The sequence below is a fragment of the Pipistrellus kuhlii genome, unplaced genomic scaffold (genome assembly GCF_014108245.1).
Source record: "Pipistrellus kuhlii isolate mPipKuh1 unplaced genomic scaffold, mPipKuh1.p scaffold_m20_p_5, whole genome shotgun sequence".
Taxonomy (NCBI): domain Eukaryota; kingdom Metazoa; phylum Chordata; class Mammalia; order Chiroptera; family Vespertilionidae; genus Pipistrellus; species Pipistrellus kuhlii.
The window spans coordinates 25,882,782-25,899,455 of NW_023425551.1; the positions used below are offsets into that span (position 1 = coordinate 25,882,782).

At 43.2% G+C, this 16,674-nt stretch overlaps 1 protein-coding gene across 1 annotated transcript in view; it reads left to right on the plus strand.

Moving 5' to 3' along the window:
* The first annotated feature begins 303 nt into the window (after positions 1–303).
* SAMD5 (sterile alpha motif domain containing 5) overlaps positions 304–16,674 on the plus strand; it is a 44,219-nt gene continuing 27,848 nt past the window's right edge. The window contains exon 1 of the mRNA XM_036414097.2: positions 304–1,040. Coding sequence (XP_036269990.1) covers positions 585–1,040 — 456 coding nt within the window. The 5' untranslated portion in view covers positions 304–584. The remainder of the gene's footprint in view (positions 1,041–16,674) is intronic.

Below are 16,674 nucleotides of genomic sequence, written 5' to 3' on the forward strand. Positions count from 1 at the left end.
CTCCCCACCGGGACGACGACAGTGACACGCACTCGCGGAGACGAAGCGCGCTGGGCGGCCGTGGGGCTGCGCGGAGGTGGCCGCCTCCCCGGCTCGGGGCGCGCGCTCAGACCCCGCCGCCGCCGCCGCCGCCAGGAACCGGGATGCGCCGCGCAGCCCTGGGACGGCCCCTGTCGGGGAGGCTCCGGGGCGGCGCCGCGGGCCGCTGACCCCGCGCGGGTCCGAGGAGGGGTGTGCCGGGCCCCGCCCGCCCCCGCCCACTCCCGCGGCCGCCGCGCCCCTCCCCTCCCCTCCCCTCCCCGCGGCGGCGGCGGCGCTGGCCGGGGCGGCGCGGAGCGGCTCGCCCAACCGCCGGTGCCGGCGAGCTCCAGGCTGCTTGGGGAATTCACTTCGCCGCTTTTACGCTCCTAGGTTCCCCGGGATTCTTCTTGATGGCTCTCTGCCTCTGGCCCTCTCCGTTCTTTTAAAAGGAAAACTTTACTGCCGTTTCCCCCTGTCCTTGGAGGAGAGGATTAAAAGTTCCCAGAACTGGTGCGGCTCGGGCGCCGGGACGGGTGTTCGGCGGCGGGGGCTCCACTCCCATCATGTGCACCAACATAGTTTACGAGTGGCTGAGGGCGCTGCAGCTCCCGCAGTACGCCGAGTCCTTCGTGGACAACGGCTACGATGACCTGGAGGTGTGCAAGCAGATCGGAGACCCGGACCTGGACGCCATCGGGGTGCTGGCGCCCGCGCACCGCCGCCGCATCCTGGAGGCCGTGCGCCGGCTGCGGGAGCAGGACGCCGCGGCCGCCGGCCTCTACTTCACCCTGGAGCCCCAGCCGCAGCCCCCGCCCGCCGCCGCCTTCCCCACCGGCCGCCGGGGGGAGCCGTGCGGCGGCGGCCCAGCCCAGGGCACCCGCGGGGACCCCCGCGGCCAGACCACCGCCCCCCGCGGCAGGGAGCTGGTGAGCTATCCCAAGCTGAAGCTCAAGATCATGATCAGGGATAAGCTGGTCCGTGACAGCATCCACCTGAGCAAGCCTCCCTACTCCCGCAAGGTAAGGAGTCGCCGCCCGCCCGGTGGCTCTGGGCGCGCAGCCCACTCCAGGTGACTGTGGGGAGGCAAGCGTGCTTTGGGTATGTGGGGTTCTCGTCTACGTTCTTTCTGTATTCGCTGCTCTTTATTCCTTCCCTCTGGTGCCTAGCGGGTTAAGACTAGATCTTGGACCCAGTGTTAAGACTAGATCTTGGGCCCAGGTGTTCATTCTAAACTAGGGCCACGTCTCCGTGTGGTCTCCCATGTGCTCACCTGCCGGGAACTGGACTCAGGGTGCTTCTCCAGAAGCACAAGGCAATCCTGATATCCTGTTGTAGAGTTTGTGTCTGAAGGGGGCCAGGAGTACGGTGAACATGGACCTTATTTCCCGCCTTGCTTTCTTCCTCTGCCTTTTCCTCACCTTTTTGAGACACTCCCAAGGCAAATTGGCGCACTTCTTTCCTTGAAGAGTGAGGAATCATGCTCTGTTGTTCTCATTCTCATAAAACCAAATCCCAGCACTGCTGCACATTTTGAAAAGTGAACAGGGACCTGGATGTTCTGGTGGAAAAGTTCACAGAACACATGTCTGTCCACTTGGAGTAGATGTCTTCAGTTTAAGCACAGGGAGGTCTAAGACCGGATGGCCTCGGGCCACCAAGAATGTATGGCCAACGTCTGTGCCCCAGTCACCAGTTTGGTGTAGTGCCAATCCTGAAAAGATGCAGTAGGTCCAACTGCGACTTGTAGAAAGTCTGAGTGGCCTTGCATTTGCCAGATAAGGACACAGCACAAGGAGGTGTGATTTCAGGACCCAGCGAGGAATTCCCTGGCAGGGAGCCTGGGGAAGGGACTTGAAGTATTGGCAGCAGCTCTGTGCGGAAGGAAGGCAGAAATGTGGATTTGGCGTTGAATAGTTAAGTAATAGAAGGTCCTATTTCACACAAGAGTTCTGCCTCCAGTGGAATCTGTTCCACTTAGCTTTCTCCAGCCCTCTAGGTAGAGGGTTCTGACTTAAAAGGTAGAGACAGCACAGGTGATCCAGCCTGCCAGGTGTTACCCAGGATAAGGCACCTCAGCTGGAAAATCAAGGCAGAGAGAGCTGCCCTCCCCCTCTCTGGGGAGATCTTACACAGCTCCCTCCCAGGGAAAACGCTGATAATTCCATTGTGTGCTCATCCTGGGCACACACGCTGCTCTTTTATAGTCATGAGTAAAGGTAGTACTGTCTGGGATTTAAGGAAGTTCAAGCAAAAACTTTGTAAAAAGTAGGTAACAGTATGTAGGGTGGACTTACATAAAGGATTTAACATTATTCATATGTTATTTTGCAAAAACAGATAGACAATTCAGATAACCTGCTTGTGTATAAATTTGTTTTATAAAAACTATATAGAAGGAAGGTTTGGAGGACAGTTTGCCTCAAATTAAACCCATGTTCCAGTTGCCCACCATAACTTTCCAGACTGGTAGAGTTAGAGTTATGTCTAAATGTGGAGGGACTTGGCCATCAGTGTAACAGCTCATTTCTGGAGTCAGCAGGTCAAAGAAGTTCAAGGTCAGACTATTGTGACTTCTAGCCCAGGAGGTGAGGTAGGCTTAGGTTGAGAGAATGTAGGTACCTGGGATCATTGTAAGTTCAAATTCTGGCCAGACAGGGAGGCAGATAACAAGGGGTGTCAATAGGACTTATTTTTCAGGAAAATAAATGAGTAATGGGACTGGGAAGGCAAAGGATGCAGCAATGGTGGTGGAGGTGAGAGTGGTGTATTGAAAATGACACATTTGGATAATGATACTTAAAAAGGCAAACATAGAAACTGAAAAAGATTCCTCAGTGGAAGAAGATTGAGTCCAAGGACATGAACTATCTGGGCACAGACAGTGGACTGTGGACTCCTGCCCAGATCAATGCTTAATATGGCCATGCATTTGAGTGAGTGCAATTTATAGAGAAAACTTCACCTCGCATTGCGATGCCATCTACTCTACATGTAAATACGTAATTGTTTCAGTTAGCATCTATACAAATCCCATAACAATAATGTTTGAAAAATAAAGATAGGCCGGGACCAGTTTGGCTCAATGGATAGAGCGTCGGCTTGGGGACTGAAAGGTCCCGGGTTCGATTCCGGTCAAGGGCATGTACCTTGGTTGCGGGCATATCCCCAGTAGGGGGTGGTGCAAGAGGCAGCTGATAGATGACTCTCTCTCTTGTCGATGTTTCTGACTCTCTATCTCTGTCCTTTCCTCTCTGTACAAAATCAATAAAATAAAATAGAAAAATAAAGATAGACTCCCATTCATGCCCTGTATGTATGTAAGGGGGACCCAAAAATATGAAGCTGACAAATTTTATTGTAAAAAATATCCTTAGTGCATGTTTACACATTTGCTATAAGAAAAACACTGACATTGAAACTAAAATATGATTAATGTACCCGAACTGAGCATGCACATGGACAGTATCAGATCATATTGGTCATTCTGAATTTGCTTAAGTTTTGCATTTTTCTTTCAGAATTTGTTTTCTCATGCAGCTTATGTTTTTGCAAACGATGCTAGGATATCTTTAAAATGTGACCTATGTTATCATTTCTCCAGATTCCTTGGCTCTGTCAGGATCTGAATGTGTTGAGTTCGTTATATGCATTTGGGATTCTACTTGTTAGAGAGGGCCTCACCTTTCCTTTCTTTCCTTTATGGGCATTTGCATCTTGATCCCTGTGATTTTTTGTACTTCATGAGCATACTAGATGGCTTGAATGTGGATTATACAAAGGGCAACCAAGGCAGGAACAGCGAATCTTTCAGAGGAAAGAAAGTTGAGAGATTTTTCCCAAGACTGTAGGATTTAGGATTTGCTATGGTGGCATTCCTGTGCTATAGTGGTATGTTTCTTAATTCTTATCTCCAGTTGCCACTGCCCCCTCTGGGGTGAGTTTAAAGTTAGTCTTGCTCGGTTATACAAAGGAAGTCTGAAAACCAGGAGCTGGGGAATAGCGCCTGGACTCCAGTCCCTCTCCTGCTCTGTATTTAACTACTCTGCCTGCCGAGATTGAGCCCTCAGTGAGATGAGGATAAAGTGTTTTCACAGTGCGGGGATTAGGGGAATTAGGCAAAGCTTTCCATACATCAGTGCATTACTTTACCAAGCTTCTCTCTGCCAAAGCCTTCTGCGAGGCTCCAGCTTACTGTGGTTGGCAGGGTGCAGAAGCCTGGTTCTCGAGGACTTGGGTTCTTGCAAGAAAGACACAAAGGGAATGACTGCTTTGATGGGGAACATGCTACCATGGACACGTGCATCTAGCCTCGTGTGCAGGAAGATGAGGTCAAGGGAGACTTTCCAGAACTGGTACTTAATCTGAGAACTGAAGGTTGTGTGGGTTTAGTCTGAAGAAGAAGAGGGTTCCTTGGAGACATGTTCTAGTCAGAAGGGACAAAAGCCAAAAAGGGAGGGAGTGTATTAGGTCTAGTAATAATTAATGTCGTTTTCTAATACTTTTTTAAATAGAATTTATTTAAACAATACAACAAAATTTAATCAACAATATAGTTGCCGTTGTTTTCTACTACTTGTGCCCAACGCACAGGAAGCATTTTAATCCCTCTGTTGTAAAATTCTTGTGATTTTGATGCAAAAAATTCGGTCAATGCATTTTTGAGGCATTCTTCATTATTAAATTTTTTTCCAAGAAGAAAGTTTTGCAAAGAACAAAACAAATGGTAATCGGAAGGGGCAATATCAGGAGAATACGCAGGTTGAGGGAGAACTTCCCATTCCAACTGGCGCAGTTTTTCAGCAGTGATTCTTGCAGTATGTGGTCGTGCGTTATCGTGGTGAAGAATTACGCCCTTCCGATTAATCAGCGCGGGTTCTTTTTCTCTTAAAGCTTGGGCTAACCTTTCCAATTGGGCACTAGACACTGCACTTGTAATGGTTTGGTTAGATGGTAAAAGTTCATAATGAAGAATTCCTTTAAAATTCCACCAAACACACAACATCACTTTTTCCCCATGCAAGTCAGGTTTTGGCGTGGGCTGCGGAGCCTCATTTTTGTCCAACCATTGAGGCCGCCTTTTCAAATTAACATACAGCACCTATTTTTCATCTCCGGTAACAATTTGCTCTAAAAACGGCAAATGGTTTTGACGAGAGAGGAGCGAACTGCAAATCGTGACTCTTTGATTATGGTTGTTGTTGGTCAACTCATGAGGAACCCATTTTCCAAACTTTTGGACTTTGCCAAGTGCACGCAATTGATTGGAAATTGTTTTTTGTGACCAATTTAAAGTTGTCGCAAGCTCTTGTTGGGTAATTTGAGGATTTTGCACCAAAAGAGCTTGAAGAGCTTCTTGATCAAAATTGGACACACGGCCTCGACCACTCTTGTCATCTAACGAAAAATTTCCCTCGCGAAATTTCTCAAACCAACGCTGGCATTTTCTGGTGCTAACTGCATCTTGACCAAGAGCACTACAGATGTTTTTTGCAGCCTCACTTGCTTTTCTTCCTAATTGGAACTTGTAAAGCATGCAGTGCCGAATATGCTCTTCATCCGCCATCTTCTTAGCCCTAGTTTTGCAACAAAAACCAAACCAAACACAAACTTTTTCAAGCAAAACTTGTTAATTGCACTTCACACGTTCTGTAGATACCACGTGTTTGAAGGTTATGTCAATACAAGTCAACGCCAAGCAAGATTTTAAACGAATGTTAAAAAACGACATTAATTATTACTAGACCCGATATACCTTTAAAAAAGGGCCTACTACTTCCTGTGACATATGGAACAATGGGTTTATTAGATAATGTACAATAAAAATTAATTTGTAAACGACATTAATTATTACTAGACCCGATAGCATGCAACAGGAATTTAAAGAAATTTAGCCTGGCTAGAGCACAAAATGCTGGGAGGAAGTGACAAGAGATGGATAGACAGACAGTGGCTGATCTTGGATGGCCCTGTCTGAGTTAGGAGATTGGAGTGTATCCAAGAAAGGGAGCTATTGATGGATCCTGGCCAGAGGCAGGGTGAATGCTTAAGAAGTCACTGAAGAGTCAGGAGAAATTTGCCCAAGGCCTGGACTGTGTGGTAACAGTGGGAGAGGAACAATGGAGGTAATTGAATGACAGAATGGACAGAACCTGATGATTGTTTAGATGTCAGGGGTCAGAGGGGAGAGAGGTGAGGATGACTTGCAGATTTCTGGTTTAGGATTGCAATGCCATTCCCTGAGGTAGGGGAGCAAAAGAGCAGATAGAAGAAAGATATTGCTTTCAGTTTTAAACATATACTCCCTGCCTGTGGAATAGAAGAACATAGTTGTATAGGTGGCAGTTGGAAACTTGGAGCTGAGCAGAGGAAAGATCCTGGGGTGGAAGGTCTAGGGTTGGGAGTCATCAGCACATTGTAACCATGAATATGAATGGGCTGTTGAGGGAGAAGAGAGAAAGGACCAGGACAGGATGCTGGGAAACCCTAGGATTTAGGAGATGAAGTTGAAGAAGAACCCAGGGAGGCGCAGAGAGCGAGTGGAGAGGTTGTAAATATGGTGTTCTGGGAGCCGATGCAAACAGTGAGGCTGAAAGGAGAAGGGAGTGGTCAAGAGGGCACTTCATGGTCCAGTAGGACAACAACTCATAGGAAGTAGCAATGGTGCTATTGGTTTAAGTGATGGAACAGTAAGAGGAAGTAGGAACAGGGAACACAGATAATTTTTTTTGGTGCTTGTAAGACTTTTTTTTTTTGAGCAGTTTTAGGTTCACAGCAAATTGAGAGGAAGGTACAGAGAGTTACTATATACCGTCTTCCCCACACATGAATAGTCTCCCTCATTATCAGCATCCCCCACCATAGTGATACATTTATGACAATGGATCAACCTGAAACTGGAAAAGCTAGTGTTCTTGCGACCAGTCACTACTGGAACCAATAAGTAGAGATAAGGATTGAATCTTTATGGGCACTTTATTCAGATTGCTGGCCATCTAAGAGGACAGCATGTTACATACCCTTAAAAGACCATCTTACATCTTATCTCAAGCCAACTCTTTGTAAAAAAAAAATAAAAGAAAAGTGTAGGTGAAGGGTTTGGAATTCAGGAAAAAAGTAGGTAAGAGATTTGCAATTCAGGGAAAGGTCAATCAGATAAAAGCTGCAGTCCTATGAATTTCTGAGCACCCTTCACCTGCTGACCGGTGAAGCCTTGCCCTTAAGGAACTTGGCTTCTTTCTCTGCATCCTGGGCAGAGATGTCCTTTCCCTGGAGCAAAATGACTCAGATACTGTCATGGTCACTTGCAGTCCTCTGGGGCACAAAAGTTGAATTGCATCAGGTCTTCTGAAGTCAGGGCAGGTCCGGTCATACATTCCAGTTCCTGGAACAATAGCTTTCTACCTCCATTAATTGCCAAACCTATCATATATCCTATATAATAAAAGGGTAATATGCAAATTGACCCTAACAGCAGATTGGCCAGCAATGACTGGTCACTATGATGTGCACTGACCACCAGGGAGCAGACTCTCAACACAGGAGCTGCCCCCTGGAGGTCAGTGCACTCCCACAAAAGGAGCTCTGCTCAGCCACTCGGGGCTGACAGTGGTGGTGGCGATGGCAGGAGCCTCTCCTACCTCCTCGACAGCCCTAACGATGTCCTACTGCAGGGGGGTGGGTGGGATGGGGAGCCACAACCCAGGCATGAGCCCCGACTAGGAATCTATCCCTGACCTTCTCATTCATAGGTTGGCCTTCAACCATTGAGCCATGCTGTCTGGACGATTTTGATTAAAAAAATTTTTTTTGGATGATATAAGTGCTCAGGTCAAGAAATGAATTTTCAAGAAGGAAGGTGACTCAGATGACATGGACTTGACCAGGGCTGGCCCTTGACATAAATAAGGAGTATTCTAAGATATGTGGAAGGACATGGCTTGTGGTGAGGGGCAATTCACCAGGAACCATGGTAGTCATAGCTTCTCAAGGTCATGATGTTTGTAGAGCTGGAAACACCATCGAGTCATTGGCTATAATTAAGGCTTATTATTACTACTCTTAGCACTTTTGTTGAAAGGCTTTTGACAGCTATTTTCTAAATGCTATGGGGAAAAAAAATGCTATTTCAGATCAACCACTGATTTGGACTTGGAGAGGCCTGGGAAGAGGAGGAAGGGAATCCTTGTTTTCAGTCAATATAAAAATGATTAAGGGCAAATAACTGTGGATCATGCCAAGAGGAATTTCGCATACAATCTCTCTTATGTTGAGACTAAGTGACATCTAATAGTTTAAAGAGTTTTCATCACTGCTTCTAATTGAAATAAATGGTCTAATGAGCTCTAATAACCTTACTGTTATGTTTCTGTAAAGTTATAAATCTAAAAAATAGATACATTTCATTTGGAACATGCCAGAAAGATAAGAAAAATAATTTATATATATTCTTTGTTTACCAAAATCATAAAGAGCAGATTTCCCAAGTTATAAGGTGTTTTCCTTAGAACACAGGATACATTTATAGAAAGATTAGAAGTGTAGCCCTAACCGGTTTGGCTCAGTGGATAGAGCGTCAGCCTGCAAACTGAAGGGTCCCAGATTCCATTCCGGTCAAGGGCATGTACCTTGGTTGTGGGCACATCCCCAGAAGGGGGTGTGCAGGAGGCAGCTGATCAATGTTTCTTTCTCATCGATGTTTCTAACTCTCTATCCCTTTTCCTTCCTCTCTGTAAAAAATCAATAAAGTATGTTTTAAGAAAGATTAGAAATGTGTCCACTGTATCTGACACCAAGAATGTATCCTTTCCTAGCACCCATCTCTACTTGACATAATTATTTTAAATAATAGTCAAGGAACAATACACAGTAATTATTTTCTTTATATCTTCTTTAGTTTTAAAGCAATGAACAATTAAAATAAAGAATATATTTCAACTTTAAAGCATTTAAATTAAATAAAAATATTTCACCTATGAAATAGAATTTGCACTTAATAAAAGTAAAACAGTACACCTTTCACTTGTATTATTTCACTGTCTTGAATTTTCAACACAAATAAAAACTCCATATGGTCGCATAAGAATAATAGAATTTATGTAACTAGAGTTTTGTCTCATTGCTTTGTCAAGTCATGGTGCTGGTATTGTTTACTTCACATCGGCTGTTAAACTTAGGAATATGTAATACCATGGAGGAGACATGACCACTTTTACAAACTTGTTCTTGAAAAGGACTGTTGTCACCAAGTCTGTGGGTTGATCCAACTGTATAACTAGGAGTTTTCTGAATTAATTCCCCTGTAGAACTCCATGCTTATTCAAGGACAGGCGATAAAAAGATGCTAATTTGAAGCAAAAACACACACATACTATCAAAACTCAACAGTAACTGTGGCAATGAGAATTGAAGCCAGAGAAAGATTGTTTTCAGGGAGGAGTATTTTATTATTGACAGAGTTGTCTGTTGGCCATGCTCAGGCCTTAAAATTTTATTTTAGTTTTGTGAGGACCTCTTTCCTATCTGCAACTGGGGTGAACCCTTCCCTCTGTCTTGTCTTTGGAGGACTTAAGAAGTGTGATCATATTAATTCAAGAGAAGTTATTTCTTCTATAAAATGGTGCCAGTATTTATTTTAAAGTGTTGTAGTATGAATTAAGTGGATTAATGTTTATGAAGTTGCTTTGTAAATTCTAAAATAATGTTATTGATTTAAGGTGTTCTTATTTAATGAACAAATCATTACATTTTTATGTAATAAAAAATTGAAAATATTTCGATTGAAAAGTAACACTGAATTGAGAAAATTTGGAGAACAATGAAACAGATAAATTAGGAATTAAAAAAGTCTGTATCATAATTTCTAACACTACACTATATTTCTATAAAACCACTTTTATGTAAGGATATCTGTCTTGTACATTTACACAGATCTGCTTTACACTGTAAGTGGATGAGGGATGGCTATTCCTATTTTGGCAGATAATTAGTTTAGTGCCATAATTAATTTAATTATTTTGTTGGGTTGAAACCTTACTCATGGTATTATTGATTACTAGCGGCCCGGTGTATGAAATTTGTGCACAAGTAGGGTACTAGGCCTGGCTGGCAATCAGGGCTGATTGGGGCCTTCCGGCTGCTGGCTGGGGCCTTCCTTCCCCTGCTGCCTGCCACCAGCCAGAGCCTTCCTTCATTCCACGCCACCCCCTGGTGATCAGTACATGTTATAGCTAGCAATCGAACTCCCAGTCTCCTGGTCGAACTCCTGAGGGGACAGTTTGCATATTAGCCACATACTTTATATTTGAAAACGTTGTGTTTGAGAAATAGTATTTTTTATCATTCTTCAAATTAGTTTTCTTAGAGTACCAGTTGAGATAATTTCATATCTGTGCCTTTTTGTATTTATGTAGGAGAAGCCTGATGCATGAAATTCGTGCAAGAATAGGCCTTCCTTTTCCCAGCTACTGGCACCAGCTTCCCTCCAGCTGCTAGCAGGCACCTGGCACCCAAACAGCTCCAGGTCCATCTGGAAGGTCATCTGGAAGGATGTCCTGCCTAATTAGCATATTATGCTTTTATTATTATAGATTGTCTGTTCTTGCTGCTTGCATCTTTGTTTTCCTAATTTTTAGGCATTTTTATTGGGAATATTTGATGCTACTAAATGTCTTTTTAGCAACTAAAAATAATCGAGTTTCCTTCTTACTGGGCATTGCATTGTTATGTTTCACATTAAGAGATTTTCTACTAGTAAACCTTCCTTACATAGCTGAGGTGAAGTAAACAATGAAATGATGTCTTTAGAAGTGAAAGGAGGAATTTTGTAATCTTGCTCCCAGATCATCCTGACATTCTTTTACATTCCATGTTCTTTCTTTCACGAGTAATGTCTGACATTATGTTTGGTAACCACTTTGACAATTGTCAAACAACAATATATATATGTTGGCAAAAATAGGTTTACAGTTGTGATTACCAAAAACGATTTCTTATGTTATTTACTTATTAATGATTCTATTTTTATTTCTATTACTTATCTTCTTATTATTTTGTATTCTTTCTTATGACTTATCTTTTAGGTAATAACGGCTGCTAATATACCCACCTTTGCCCACCCCTGTGTATTACAGTTGACTCAGAGGCAGTGACCACTGTGATGTGTTACAGCCTTGCTGCTCAAAAGGCAAAGGCCACGTAGTTGTGGGTCACAGTTTATAGTGTTCTGGTTTGTGTAGACATTTTGGTTTTGAACCAGAGGGCAGAGACTCTGAAGGGGGTGAGGTTAGTTTGAATCCCTATTGATTTTACTGTTTTCATAGCGTCCTCCCACTCTTCCTTCCATTCACTGCTCCCTGCCCCCCACTCGCCATCTCTCATCTGCTCCCTCCTGCTCCCGCCCCTTCCCAGGTCTTTTAGTGGAAAATACAGATGGGGCTGCTTGCTGGATGCCATGCTGAGTTCAAAACCTTTATTTATAAAAGAAATGGAAGTGGCATTCATCTTAATTTGAAGGCCTGGCTTTGCATAGCAACAACAGCCCCATGTGCAACACACATAGAACTGAAGGCCTCTGTTGAAATATAATTATAACAGATTTTTAATTTACATTTACACATTTGCTAACAGGTCAAATGGAACAGTGTTTTTAAAGGTCACTGACGCAGGATTAAAGATGGGGTACAGGAATGGTACATGGCTGGAGCACATACCCACAGCAGGTGCTGAATTCAGCTGAGTTGGCAGAAATGGAGGCATCCACAGTTCCCCAAGCTAGCCATCAATCATGCAGTAAAGATGTAGCCACTTACAGGGACCATGTATCAACAGGAATGGGGCATTGCTGGATTATGAAGCGCTCCTCGGGGAAACTCCTGATTGACAAAAGTCCGCACTGCATTAAGTAGCAGCAATATTTTCATAGCCAGGATGTCATAAAACCACGGTTCATCTTTGTGAAGAGAAAATATATTTTATGTTAAAAAAACCAGCGAGCAATGTTGGAACTCACTTCCTACAGGATCTGGTTAAGGTGGAAAGTCACTCTACCTAAAGGTGAGAGAAAAAGTCATCATTTTGGTAAACTGTTCATTGCATCCAAGGTCTGTGCTCTAGTCACCGCGGTTCATAAGGCACCTAAAGGAAGGGTGGAATTCGTTGCAAGTGGGGAATCACACAAACTCACTCTACCTCTGGCTTGTTGAGGCTTGTACAGAAGGAAAAAATTCAGGATATGCATATTGTATCCATTATAGATTAGAGTTGAGCCAGAGGGTATGCAAAGTAATTACTCTTTTGAGATCTACCTCATTACTGCGAGGTGATGGAGAGCTGAGGTTAGGTGGATGCCATTCACTCTGAGTTTTATTGCTGTGTCACCTTAAATCAGAGATTTTACTGCCACTTTCTTGGCATCGCAGCTTGAGCCAGTGTATGAATCTGATCCCTTCTATTGATAGACTTACCTTGAAAACAGTGTTGGATGGAATCTTCTGATCTTCTCATGGTTGTTTATTAAAATACTGACAGTAACATGCTTGAACTGCTGAACCATATTAGTCCTGTTCTGTGTAGCTTTCCCCTCTTCCCCCCAAAAAACAACAACACATCGCAGTTTTGAGATTCACTTGCTAAATAACATGTATTTTAAAGTGATTCGTGGGGGGGAAAGGGAGAGTGATGGTGTCCTTTGGAAACAGGCAGTTTGAAAAAGCCAGGGCTCCTAGAACAGCGAGCTCAACCTGTACCCCGAAAACCTTTCGTTGAGCTTTGATTTCATTAATGGTGAAAATTAGGCTTATTTTAATCCAACCAGATGCTAATTACTTAGGGATGTTTGATATTCCTCTTCAAAGCCGGAGGGGACTCCTCTTCCTGCTTGTACCATCTCCCGTGCCCTCCCTGTAGAGTTTTGAAAGATAAAATATTATTTTCCATTCCCACCCACATTTACTTATTTTTAGTTTGACTTGCTTCCTACTGTTGGAGGCCTCTTCACATATCACCTAAGAAAACAGCTTTGAAAGATGTAGAAGAATAATAGTGGTAACAGTTTATATTACTTGTTGACTGCTTGGCCACATTATTTCACTCAATTCTCAGAACAGCCCTCAGAGGGAGGTGCTATTTTTGCCATCCCGGTTTAATAAATTAGGAAAATGAAGCTCAAAGAGATTAAGTAGCTTGTCCAAAGCCACACAGATAGCACATCTCCTTTACAATCCAGGGGTACTGACCCCGGAGCCCATTGGGCCCATCACATGCAATTCTGCCTGAAAACATTGTGTAAAGGGATTTGTCTGTCCTTCAGTGGTGAAAAATAGTTGTGGGAGAGGGAGTGGGTGAATTCCTAGAGATTTTAAATGAATCTATGGATGTATTTGTGTGTGTGCACACACGCATGCTCAGAATATGGAGATAGAGAAAAAACTAGACAGAGATAGAGATAAAAACATCACTTGGGCTGTTTCCAGATCCTGGCTTTTGTAAATAATCCTATATAAAAAGGCCTCATATATGAATTGTCCCCTCGACTAAGGCATTCAACCACTCTCTATGACATGTGCTGACCACCAGGGGATGGTACAGAATATGGCAGCCATTAGTGACCCCATATGATCTCTCTCACCAGCTACCTGGGGTAGGTGTGACGGGGATGGAGGTGCAGTGAGAATGCAGGGTGTCCGCCGAGCTTGCTCTCACTCCCCCTACTTCCCTCCCCTGGATGCCACCAGTGCAACCTCTCCACCAGACTGCAGGGGCCAGTTGGGCTCCCATGGGTTTGCTCAGGAGCTGGTCTGTGGGGCTGGCCCAGGAGAGAGAGGCTTTTGTGCAGCACCGCTGGGTGGCCCAGAGGCCCACGCTGCATCTTGGCCCATGGTGTCTGGCCGTGCTCACTGCATCTCCACATAGGGATTTGGGCACCATGACTCAGACAGAGGGGGGTGCATTGGGTCCTGGGGGCTCAGGTGCTGCCCAGGGCCCAGAGGTCATCTGGGACCTGCCCTACCATGCCAGATGCTCAAGATTCCATTGTCAGCCAGGCCTAGATACATGAATTTCAGGCACCGAGCTTCTAGTTCTGTTATAAACATAGGAATGCAGATATTCTTTCTGTTTGGTGTTTAGGGATTCTTAGGATATATTCCCAGAATTGGAAAAAGAACACACTGAATGGGAAAGCATATTCGCCAGTGATACATACAATAAGGGGTTAATTAAAAAAAATATAAAGAAGTTATACAACTCAACACCAGGAAAACACACAATCCAATTAAAAAATGAGCAGAGGACCTGAATAGACACTTCTTCAAAGGGGACATACAGATGGCCAATACACATAGGAGAAAATCTTCAATGTCACTAATCATCAGAGAGATGCAAATAAAAACTACATGAGGTATCACCTCACACCTGTCAGAAAGGCCACTATCAATAAGTCAACAAACAACAAGTGCTGGTGAGGATGTGGAGGAAAGGGAACCCTAGTGTACTGTTGGTGGGAATGCAGACTAGTGCAGCCACTGTGAAAAACGGTATGGAAAGAGGGATAGAAACGTCCATGATGAGACAGAATCATTGATTGACTGCCTCCTGCATGCTCCCTGCTGGGAATTGAGTCTGCAATCCTGCATGTGCCTGACCTGGAATCCGACCCTGACCTCCTGATTCATGGGACAATGCTCAACCACTGAGCCACACTGCCTGGGCTAAACACCATGTCTTTAATGCAGTCACCTTCCAAGACACTGTATTAGGGTAGGATTTCAACATAACAATTTTGGAAGGGACACAATTCAGCCCATAACCCTGACCTAAGGAGCTCTATCCATGCTGTACCACCCAACAAAAAGTCATGTTGTTGGGGCTTAAGTCAATCCGGATCACGTGGTTGGAAACTGAGCCTAGGTCTAAGATTTGAGGTGGCTAATTGCTTAGAAGCTGATGGAACTAGATTGTTGCCTAGTGGAAGTGGTCCCTAGTGAAGAGCTCAGTCTCTAGCAAATCTAGGAGCAGTCCTTAATAGTCATTTTAAGGAATTTTGGAAACCGTGACCATAAATCCATAGCATCATTGTATAACATTTACTAGAGAATAACAAACGAAACAAGTGCTAAACCGTTCAGTTAAAAGGATCCCAGGCCAGATGCACAAGGCTCTCTCCCTTTTGATCTGTATGAGCTCAGGCAGATGGCTTAACCTTTGTCAGCCACTCTTTCCTTATCTCTAGTGGGAAGATAATGTTTCCTACATCATAAGATTGTTCTTAGGATTAAATGAGAAAAATGTATGTCAAGCACTTAGCAGAGTCCTTGATATGTATGTAGTAAGCACTCAATAAGTTAATCAAATATGTATTCCATGTTAGCAGTTATTAAAGATGAAAATGATAGATCTGTTCACAGGCATGCTAGCAATAGAATTGTTAGCAAAATATTAGTTTTTTGCAGCCATATTTATGCAAAGTGAACAAATAATTTTTTTTAAGTTGGCAATCATGTGTTTTAAAAATATCATGAGTATTATTTTTGTAACATTACCAAATAAAGTGAACTACTTATTCTTGTATTATACTATTATTGATGACTGACTTTTCTTAACTTTATTCCAATAATTTGATGAATACCAATTTACATCTAAGGTAGATGCAGCTTCTGGAATTGAACATTTGATTCTACTAGTAGTATAAACTCGAAGTGTCTTAGCTATGAGGTATGCACACAGTAAGTTATTTCTCTGTGATGGTAAGATACACAGAAACATTGGATGTCATTATTGCTTCATTGTAGATAACATCGTGGGAAGGTTTCAGGAGTTTTGCGTAAAGCCAAGGTAGTACTCAGAAAATGCTGGATACACTCATTAGTCATGACTTTATTGGACCTTTTGTGCTTCCTGCCTACTTTGTCTCCACCACAGAGTAAAAGTGATGTTAATGTTTTTCATTTCACTTACTATGCTCATCTTAGAACATTTAAAAATAGCCAACAAAAGTAAGTTGGGAACTTATAAATGCTTTGTAATGTAAAGTGGTTTTGAATATTATCATAAAGTAATTCTTTCAGGGTTTTCCCAGTTTATACAATGAAAATGGTAACAGAGATACTTATGATTTATATTGGGTGTTTAAAAGAATAACATTAGTAAAAAAGGTTTATTAGTTCTAGAGATGGGTTGAGAGGACATTTAAAAATATCAGTCCTGGCCGGGTGGCTCAGTTTGTTGCTTTATACACCATGAGATGGCTGATTCAATTCCTAGTCAGGGTATGTACTCGGTTGCAGGTTTGATTCCCAGTAAGGGCACATGCAGGAGGCAACAGATCGACGTTTCTCTCTCTTTCTCCCCCTTCTTCTCTCTAAATAATCAATAAAAGTAAAAATTCTCTATACAGTTGGGAATCTTCAGAATTTTTTCTTATGGCAGTCTTTTCTTTAAAGACTTAAAGAAAAAGTGAGTTAGTTTTTACCATATACAGAAAGATATTTTTCTGACATTTAGGTTCTGCTTAAAAAAAAAAAAAAAAAAAAAAAAAAAAAAAAAGACAAACAGAATCGTCCAACAAACATATTGAGAGTCTTTGCCACGAGAAGGGAAACTGTTGACTATGTTTGAGATTTCACTTTAGTAAGAATTGATTTTGTATTTTTAACTACA